Source organism: Notothenia coriiceps, unplaced genomic scaffold (assembly GCF_000735185.1).
Source record: "Notothenia coriiceps isolate Sejong01 unplaced genomic scaffold, NC01 NC01_scaffold00034484, whole genome shotgun sequence".
Classification (NCBI taxonomy): Eukaryota; Metazoa; Chordata; class Actinopteri; order Perciformes; family Nototheniidae; genus Notothenia; species Notothenia coriiceps.
The window spans coordinates 40444-51105 of NW_011367185.1; the positions used below are offsets into that span (position 1 = coordinate 40444).

General features: G+C 45.4%; 1 protein-coding gene across 1 annotated transcript; it reads right to left on the reverse strand.

The window, feature by feature from the left end:
- Window positions 1-1329: 1329 nt before the first annotated feature.
- On the reverse strand, window positions 1330-10610 carry LOC104962246 (calmodulin-binding transcription activator 1-like). The gene is made up of 5 exons (XM_010790669.1): window positions 10578-10610; window positions 7350-9199; window positions 6266-6392; window positions 5343-5477; window positions 1330-1364 (listed from the first exon to the last, which is right to left on the reverse strand). The coding sequence occupies exons 1-5, from the start codon at window positions 10579-10581 to the stop codon at window positions 1330-1332; spliced, it is 2151 nt and encodes a 716-aa protein (XP_010788971.1). The 5' UTR covers window positions 10582-10610.
- Between the last annotated feature and the right edge of the window lie 52 nt (window positions 10611-10662).

A 10662-nucleotide genomic window follows, 5' to 3' on the forward strand; every position in this document is an offset into this window, starting at 1 on the left:
TTTGAGCTCCATACTGTATATAATGATCTTTGATGTGGTTTAGAACAGGATGGCGTTTTATCACAGCAGAATTTAACTTAATCTCCGGTAGAATTCTGATCAGGCATTAGCTCCGCCTCCTCTTTTTTAGTTTTTTAAGCTAAGGACCCAACATCTGCGTTTCTCTAAACAGGGCTGGAATAGAGGGGTATGAGGGATGTCTAAAATGCATGATCTGTTTTGTATTTTGAGCAAAACACATCATAGACATGTTTTTATATATTTTTATATATCTGAGACCTAACAATAGCATGATAGGTGCACTTTAAATGCTTGGTTAGACTCGTTGTCTTGTGTACTTGTTTTTAAATAAGATATTTACTTTTAAAATCCGAATTCAGCTAAAAAGGAAAAGGGATAGTTTGCATGATTTGAAGTGGGTTTTCTCTTCAAGTTATTCACGTTTATATGCATTTTGCTGATGGTGTTGGTTCAGAAACTTCGTTACAGTACTGGCATTGCTATCAAATCATTTCATACTGCATCACAAAAATATAAACACTATGTAATCATAAATGTGGTCTATTTTCAGACTCACACAGCCTTATACACTACTTTTTTTTATGTATGCAAGCATCCTCTGCTGGATGGAATCCCTTCTGAACTTCCTCTTCATCTTGTCCACCTTGACACTGTGCTTTCCTCGCTTTCGCCTCCTCTCCTTTGTCCCCTCCACTGTTTCTGATCTCTCTTGCAGTGTCTGTGCGCTGACGACAGTGTGACTTTTTTGTGAATCCCAAGTGGGTTGTGTCTCATCTTGCTGAGGCAGTACATTTCCCAATCTCTTGTGCTGTAATTGTCAAAATCAGATGTATGGTATTTTAGAAAAGACATTAGGAAGAAACGCATACAGCATGTTTGCAATTTAGTTTTAGCACCGCAATCAATACAGCCTAAGTGGGTATAACCTGAGTTCTCCTCTCCTGTTCTCTCACTTATTGTCCTCTCCTACTCTCCTCCTTTTCACTTTTTGTCTTGCTTCCTCCCTTTTGCTTTTCTCCTTACCCCCTGCGATCTCCCCTCCTCTCCTCTCTCTAGTGTCTGTATGGCTGCTACGTCCACTCCTCCATCATCCCCACCTTCCATCGTAGATGCTATTGGCTGCTGCAGGTAAGCCCCCCTTTCCCCACCTTGCCTTTGCTCGCACATTCATACACATACTAGAACAAGACTTCAACATTATTTATAGAGTTGTGATACGTTGTCATGTATTTTCAGGTATTTCAGGTATTTCCCGTAACACTGTGACAGCCTTGTTACACTGTGACAGCCTTGTTACATTTATTTCAGCTATGCTTGGGCTTTATTTCCTATTTTACACAAAGCTGTGCAACCAGAGTATATATTACCAGTGTTACACCAAGTTTCGTCTTTTAAACTGTCCATTTCCGAAACAGAACACTAAGCTTAACCATAAACCAGCAATAAACATCCTCCTCTAAATTAATGGTCCAGACTTTAGTGAAAATACAATCACAAGGCTTGGGTCATAATAAAACTGGATGTTGTTTGGCAGTTTGGAGTAAACACTCTTGGACCACGAGAATGTACCAAGAGCACGTCAGGCCTATAGGTTGCTTTTTATGATAGGAACACACTGTGCAGAATAATAAAAGCATTTGTTTGCCAGAAGTTGACCAGAAGTTGACTTCCAGAGCGCAGTGTGGTTTCTAAACCCTGACTCTCGATACTTACAATGAGCATCAAGGACTCCTGTGCTCCTCAATATGTGGTCCTCTCCAAGAAAACACCCTGGAGCTACAAACAACACACACACCAACACACACATGCACAGGTGTCCCCTGTGTGTGAAGGCATGTTGTTTTTCATAGAGATGTTGGACTCACTCTACTGCTCATGTGAAATACAGCACACACATACACACTCGCACGCACACATGTCTCTCCCTCTATTGGTCATGCAAGACATGGTCACCCAGACCTCATCATCTTCAGATGACAGGTTACATGATGAATCTTAAAAAATGCATTTACATTTACACTGCCTCTCTCTTCCTCTCTCTCTCTGTTCATTTCAAAGAAAATATTGAATACCCTGCAATGTTCATTTAAAATATGGAAATGCACACATATTTATGTATTCCGCGGCAGAGTTCCCTGCATAATTTGTCACATGAAATGTACAAGGACATTCCAGCCACCGGCCTTAAATTGATTATGCCCTCTCCCAATATATTTCCCTCTTTTCCGCATGCCCAACTAGTTTGATTCCCGCAGTCTGAAATTACGAAGGGAAATTTGTTTGCTTTATCTCCAAAGTGCCATTTTCTGCTCTTTGCTCCGATATCAAAACACATCAGTGTGAATATGATCATAAATCAGCCTGTGACTGCTGTTGAGCACAGTGTGGTGCTGTAGCAGCCCACTGTGCCATCCTCTTTTGGAGAGAAAAGTGTTCCACCTCAGCAGGTCCTCCCCCTCACCTGAGTCTGTCTACTGAATCTTTCATCAAGAGGAGCTTCTCTCTCTTTCGCACGCATGCACACACACACACACACACACACACACACACACACACACACACACACACACACACACACACACACACACACACACACACACACACACACACACACACACACACACACACACACAAACACACACACACATAGATGCACGTGAAAGCACCTGTTGAATCATTCATGGGGTAGAAATTCCATAGGTCTACTGGTGGCCTGCAGTATAGTGAAAACCGCTCTCCCTCTTTTTTGTCTCTCTCTCTGTATATACATCACGCACACACATACACACATGTGGACACTTTTGCATTCTCTGCAGGGTCAGAGAGAGAGTGATGAGTGGACTCGAGCTGTTAAATCTTTTATGGGCAGGTGAAAGAGTCTTATCTGACACGCTATGTCCAACCTCTTCCCTGACCTCCACGTATTCTCCCATTTCCCTTCTCCATATCCCCCTCCCTCGGTAAATAGACTCTATTGTGTTATTCTCTCCCTCCCATATGTTGGAAAGAACATGACAATGAATGAATGAATAAAGGCAGTGTATAACTAACACCATGTGCGTGCCTGTTTCCCTCTGTGTGTGTGTGTGTGTGTGTGTGTGTGTGTGTGTGTGTGTGTGTGTGTGTGTGTGTTTGCTCCACTTGGCCCACTCCTTCCTGTCTGTGTTGATGGAGCAGAGGACAGGACCACATGGCTTCCCGCTGTCGTCCACTGCCGGTACATTCAGGTAGTGCACCAGCACAATGTCTGGGTTCTACATCACAGACACACACACACACACACACACACACACACACACACACACACACACACACACACACACAGAGGGAAACAGGCACGCACATGGTGTTAGTTATACACTGCCTTNCCTACGGCGTTCATGCTTTTACTCGTCTCCCCCCGGTCGAGGAGTGAGGAGGTGGAGATTTGAGTTATGCAACTCATAATTTGTGTGGGCATCCAGTCAGGAAATATACAGCAACAGACAGGCTCTCACTAGTTAGAGTTACAGAGGAAAAGAAGAACGTCTGCCTTTATTTCTATTTCAGATCGTTTAACTATGGGTTGTTCTTTCTAGTCTTTTTCAGTGTCTCTAATGTACAATGGCCTGTCTTTTTTTGCTGCTGCACCGCAAAATTGCGTTCCTGAATTTTTTAGACTTTTCGAGAAAGTCAGATTTTTGAGAAAAGTCAGAAAAAAAGCACATGTTCATGACCGGATGTATAGATTCACCCGAACAAGAACCGGTATTCCTTCCATCTTCGTGACTGTGAACTCCCTCTCTGGCCCAATCAGGGTAAGTATGCCCAACGGTAAAAGTTTAGAGCCTCCTCAACAATGTTTTTTTTATTCAAAGCCAGACGTGGCACCGATTTGAAGCGGTCCATGTTAAACTGAGCACCCAAGAACTCCTTTTCGTTACGCTGGCAAGTGAACTAAAAGGTTAATGGCCACCGTGCGAGAATGAGTCTCATTGTCACTCAACGCTGAACATGAATGCCTAAACTTTAAAGGAGACCTATCATGCTATATTTTAATGATATAGTGTATGAACATACCTATATAAGGTATATTTATACATTTTATTTTTCAAAATACCAAACAGATCATTTTTTAGCCATGCCTCGTTTCGCTCATTTTCGCTCTATTCCAAGCCTGTCTTTGAAAATTCTGAGCAGCAGCTGACCACGCCCCCCTGCAGAAGAGGGGGGCATGAGCCGGCGAGAGTCACGTTACCATGTTTGCTGTGATTACGAGTGTGGAATAAACATGTCATCTCAGAGCAATGCATGTGTTCAAGCATATTATCAATTTGATCCAGAAACTGACCCTGAAGCAGCGGAGGTTTTGGTGGAGGTGCAAACATCTCGGTTGCAGCAGGACGTTTCTGAATGGTTAGTTGACAAGCTGTTGTCCCTATTTATTTTACTCTGTTTGTTACGATGCTTGCTACTTATTCCGTTCATATTTTGGCTAATTAGCAAGAATGCAATGTGTACAGTTTGTAACTTAGAGTTTGACCCAGCAATAAGTCTCTGAAAGGCGGGGAAAAGTTGTGTGGATAGAGGCAGAGCGCAGCGGCAGGCAGGCAGAGGAGGAGCAGGCTGCGATACCCCCCCCCCACAGAGTGCACCCAGAGGACAGGCTGCGTCACCTCACTTTGTAACCCAGGAAAGGAGCAGGAATCCTGGGTACGTGAGTGTTAAAAGTGCATTAAACTGTGATATAGTGTAGGACCATACCTATATAAGGCATATTTATACTTTTTATTTTTCAAAATACCAAACAGATCATGCATTTTAGCCATTCCTCATTTCGCTCAATTTAACACTGTCTTTTCATGGGCTGATTCTGTGAGAACAGCACCATCTACAGGCCTGGCATATGTACTATAGCGTCTCCAGCGCTTTCGAACGGCAATGTCCGTGGCTGTCTCCTCCTGATTGGTGGAGTTGGCCCAATAGCCGTAGCGCCACTTCTGTGACGTCATAGACGTGTTCAAATCTGGATCAGTCTGTATCAGATCCGTTGCAGCCCCTTTTTAAGAGATTTGGGTATGGAGGAAAATAGAGAGGGTTGTGTTTTCTGACACTTGGTGAGTTCCCTGGGACACCGGGGACACATATTCATGTATAAAAGACGTACAAAAGTGCATTTTGCATGATAGGACACCTTTAAAGATAAAGTATGTTTAAAGTCAAAGTGAATCAAACACACTCCAGGCAAACAGTAAAACAGCTCTGTAAAAGTCACATTTTTAATGGTAGAAGCTCTTTTTTCTTTAATACAATAAAAGTTTGACACAAACGGATGCTCTCACCATCGAGGGACAGCCAGTCGTGCTGAGAAGATGGCAGGGCAGGAAGGTCACGGGCCTTGTATTCAAACACCACAGAGGAAGAGATGACCTCACCACCCATAGCTACCTGCAGCATCACCAGTCCTGTGTCATGGGCTGGAAACAAACGTAAAATCAAATAAGGTATTCATTTAATATCACTGACTGACTGTGGAGACAGATCGCTTTTTAAGGAATCATTTCAGTATGCTAACCGTTACACACTGTGAATGTGTAATTTTGCTTTGCCCATGTCTGCCTGCAACATTTGCCTACGGTTTCCCCTGATCAAACTTAATGTAGTACGAAGTGACTCATGCATCACTTACTATACCATCCAAAAAAAACATCTCCGAGCAGAGCTGCATATATTTTGTCCCTGACAGACAGTGTCTCTCAAATATATTTTTTGTATTGTTCTTATCTTGTATAAAAAGCACTGCAGATAAAGGTGTGCAGCTGACATGGTTAAACTCTTTCTTAGAACACTGAATAAAGCCTGCTGGAAACGGCTTATTATAGGGATTAGAAGGATGAGGGTACGGAAAAGGTTTACTTTGAACAAGTGCAAAATCCCAAAAGCTGGGACCGATGGCCCCGGCAGAACTTTAAATAGGAAGAAACACAATTTTACTTTATTATCTCATCTGGCTTTGATTGTTAAATGTAGCAGCTAGGTGGTAGTCCTACTGTTGTGTATTTGTTTCACCCTCTGCTGAGTGCAATGACGAATGAAACACCAATGAAAGAGGAAATCTCTGCTGAGTGATGATCTCTCTCAGAATGATCTACGACAAACAGTTAGCACGCTTTTCTTTTGTAACTGACTGACTGACCTTAGAGATAAGAGTTGCAGCTAGTTGTGTTGTGTGTGAGTGTGTCCGAACAGTACACAGGTGTGTTACCTGGGCAGTAGCAGCGCAGCACCCCGGGCTGGATGAGGGCAGCAGGGACGCTGATGTGGTCGAACAGACAGCTGTACTCACTGCTCGACTCCAACCATGGACCTGTGATCAGCACCTTCACTCCGCCCTGTCGCACACAAGCAGAGCCTTAGTCTCTCACAGTCTGCGTGAGAATCTGACACATCACGGCATGAATTACAGATATCAGATATCCTGATACCATCCATCTTTTGCGAAAACATACCTCAGAGACACAGTGGCCTATTTTTTGTTTTCTATTACATGAATCTAAATTCATAGCTATTTATAATTGCCACATTTACAAGGTGGTTGTTATTTTGCTAATGACAAATCTATGAGTCTGAAAGGCCTGGTAGCAGCCCCTAGAGGCTGCGCTGCTCCTCACAGCCAAGTTGTTTTGAACCATCTAAACACTGCCATGTGTTTTCTCTAGTGGAGCTAAAAATAAAACGTAAACAACATATTCTACCCAAAAATGTTCAGTCATGAAGTGAGCATACAAAAACAAAAACATGTTTGATTGAAAGCCATTTAGCAGCATTTGGTAGGGTTATTTAAGTTCAAAATATGAAGCCAATGTGTTGCTTTTTTAGGAGACTAAATACTGTGGAATAATCAGTATGATGTAAAAGTGATGATCCTGAAAGAAAGTTGCACAAAATAAGAGCTGAACATATGCACATGTTGGAGGTGATTAATACAATTCCTTAAAAATAATATTTCTTTTGAAAATGATGTTGTTAAGATGTTGTGTTTCCGCACGTTTCATCATGATTCAGTGACATAACTTGTGTGGGAGATATTATAAGTGCAACATGGGTAAATTAATGAAGCCACCCAGGGTAATCAGTGTAATATTGAAATTTCATCAGCTGAGTCTGAAACATTCTGAGTCCTTAATGACCACACAGCCAGACTGGCGGTCTCAGTACAAACTGTGAGTGTGATTTCAGCGTTTAACATCAGTGCAAGCCACCGTCAATCATGGGGTGGAGCGACTGATTTTCCTGCAGGGAACAATGATGAATAAATAATGAAAGATAATCATGTTGGGTTTACCAACCTCTGGATAAGACCATTCTGGGGAGTAGTCTGTCACACCAAACAGCCTCCCAGTCTCCTGCAGCAGCCCCAGAGCCCCCTGCTGCACCTCGGAGCCCTGCAGGTGGGCTGCTGCTGAGCCCTGCTCCTCCCCCGCTGCCCCCTCCTGGGGCATCAGGACCCCGGTCACAGCTGCCGCCACACCACCTCCAGCCCCCTCCACTGAGATGAAGTCATTGATGAGATCAGAGAACTGGCTACCAAAGGAAGCCTCGAATCCCTCCAGACTGATGGCCGCCCCTGCCCCAGCTGTTGTAGCTGACCCCCCCCCACCCTGCTGAGGAAGAGAAGAGCTATAGAGCGCCCCCTCCATGCTCACACCAGCAGCTATAGACTGAGGACTGGCCCCCACTGAACTGCTGGTCCCTGACAAGCTAACACCGTTACAGAGATGTCCCCTCCCTCCTCCACCTCCCCCGCCCTCCTCTCCTCGGCCATTGTCATCTGTAGGTTGCAGGTAGTGCTCGGTGTCAACGCTCGTGTAGGCCTCGTGAGGATCCCCGGGCTTGAGTAGCAGCTCCCCTCCGTTCTCAGAAGCCTTCTCCAAGCCCCCGACCTCTCGATGCCCCCTGCCGCCTGACTGGTCCACGTTTGTTTCCTGTGGCGTCAGAGGAAAGGAGCCCACCGCCGCTCCGTGTCCGTTCCTCCCACACAGGCCCTGCTGGTCTGGGCTGGCTTGGTGGAGGTTTGCATGCGGGTCTCCGTTGGTTACCGGAGTGTCTGTCGCTACGGTGGGCAGGCTGATGTAAGCCTGGGCCTCGTCTGACTCCTGCCCTGCCTCTGTGCCGTTGGTCTGCAGCTGGCCTGTCGGCGGGGAGCCCTGGAGGAAGAGGCCTGGGGACGGGTGGTGGGAGATCTGGGTTAGACTCGGGACACAGGCTGATGACATCACAGCACTGAAGTCCATCTGCTCCAGGGTGGTGCTGGGGCTGAGGCCGGTCCCTTCCCCTACGTAGCTACTCTGGGGGGCCATTGGCGGGTCCAGTGGTGCAGGTTCTGTCTTGATGTTGTTGACGAGGGCCTGGTTGTAGACAAAGCTGTTAGGGGAGCAGTGGAGACCTCCATCGTCACCGTTACACCCCTCAGCCTTCCCTCCGCCTCCTCCGTACGTCTGGCCCTGCTTGGGATTGTTAAGGAAGCAGTCGGGGTCAAAGGTCATGGTTGTCTCAGGAAGGCTGACTCCTCCAGTGGTGTCTAGAGAGCTGGAGAGAACCAACTCTCCCGCCTCTCCTAAGCCCACGCCACCCGGAAACGAAGCGAACCTCTGGTTTTCGGGGGCAACAGCCAATAGGATGTTGGCGGTGGTGCTCTCATGGGCGGATCCCAGCAGGTGGGTGTGGCCAGTGGAGTACACCGAATCCCCAGTCAGCGTGGTGACCTCAGACATGAACACAGCAGTGCTCTGTGACAAGCCGGCCCCGATGGCGAGGGCGGGGCTATCAGCCATGTCGCTGGTGATTGACAGTGGTGAGCTCTGGGTGGTGTCTGGGACCTCCACCTGGTTGGTGGAGGTGGATGAGGACACTTCCATGCTGCTCTGTGGGAGGAGCGAGGGTTTGGTTATCCTGCCATTCCTCCTCTCCCCTCCACCCGCTCTGCTCCTCCCCCCTCCCCCCGGACTGGGCTCTGTCTGGCCCTCTGACACATCACTGTTCTGGACCTCCGTGCCATCTGCTTCCTCGGCTCTCTGTCCTGCAGCTACGCCCGTTCCCACTGCCGCTCCACCTCCTGCTGCTGCCCCCGACTCCTGCTTGGATGAGATGATGCGCTGCTTGACACTGGAACATTTCTGATGCAGGCTGCTGCCAGCACCTGTTAGAAAAGATATTCAAGCAAAGGAAACAGAATTAAAGATAATGCATTTCATTTTCTGTCCTTTCATTTGCTAAGCTCAATCCTTATAGTAACGTTGCATTACCTCACAAACCTTTGACAGTGCGTAATGGCGCCCTCCAGTGTTAAGAATGTAAACTGGAGACTGAGCTCTTGAATACTTTAAAACACAGCTTGAGATGCTTGAGTTTTGAAAAAACGTATATAACTTATATAAACACATATACATACATATACATGTATAATATTAAATACATTTTAATTCTAACATCTGAGGGATTTCCTGGTTTAAAAAGAGATGTATTCATTTATATTTCTGGGATTTAGCTCTTACATTTTATACAGACAAAACAAACAGTTCAGAGATCTAATGGCCGTAAACGCCCCTCTAACCTCAGAAAGATCAAGACAGCATACAAGAAATAAGTTCTAGGAAATGAAAAAAAGCAGAGAGTTGTTGTTTTGTGAACAAATTGGGACTGACAGAAGATCGAGAGGGAATATGATTCAGTGGGGAAATTGAGGAGTGAGGTGCTACTTAAGTCAACAAGCCACTTAGTTTCGGGCAGCTGTCCTTATTTGGCCTTCCAAACCAGATCAAAAGATGGATGAGATGAGGTAAGTGTGTGTGTGCATGTGTGTATCTCCTCCCTGATGCTCATTTATGAATAATACATGCTGTATATTTCTGGCACCTCTGTCTTCTTTCCCTCTATCCCTCCTTTTTTGGGGGGTGTTTATGTGTCTGCCTCTAGGTGGCAGCATGGTGCTGAATGTGAACAACCGAAAACAAAAAATCGAAATCTCTATATAGCCTGGCTGAGTGGTATACATGTCTTTGTGTTGGGTGGATTGTCATTGGACAAGGTTGTTTACTATAACTACTAGTAACTACAAGTAAATAAGACCCCCGTTAAAACCCAAAACACCCTTATGCAAGTCCAGTTGTTGCATTTTGGCATACTGATTAATCTCTGATCTGCCAATATCTCAATTAGAGGTTTGAGCTTAATTAACACTGCCAAGATTTGATCATTTTTCCTTGATGCATTTGAGAAATGTTATGTTATCTTGTTTGAGCTGATAAAAACACTGTTTGTCTCCTGTGATAAATAACGGCATGGCTCCAGACCAATTCTGCTGCCAAGTTGTTTACAAAGCTTAAAATCAAGCCAGTGAACCAAAAATATCTGTGTTTTAGATTTACCACACTGGTTTTTCACTGATTAATTTGGAGACTTACTGTACCGTGGCAGGTGGTATTTTTTATTGACCCAAGGTGACTCATGTCCTCATGTTTGAGAAGTGCGAGGGCTGAAACATGAGAGTAGGAGGCTGGCGAGAAGAGCTAACTCACACATGGGTTGAGCTGTACCAAGTGACGTCTCCTCCTTGCCTCCCTAACGTTCGGCCCCTACCTTCCCTTTCCGTCGTCTTGGTTG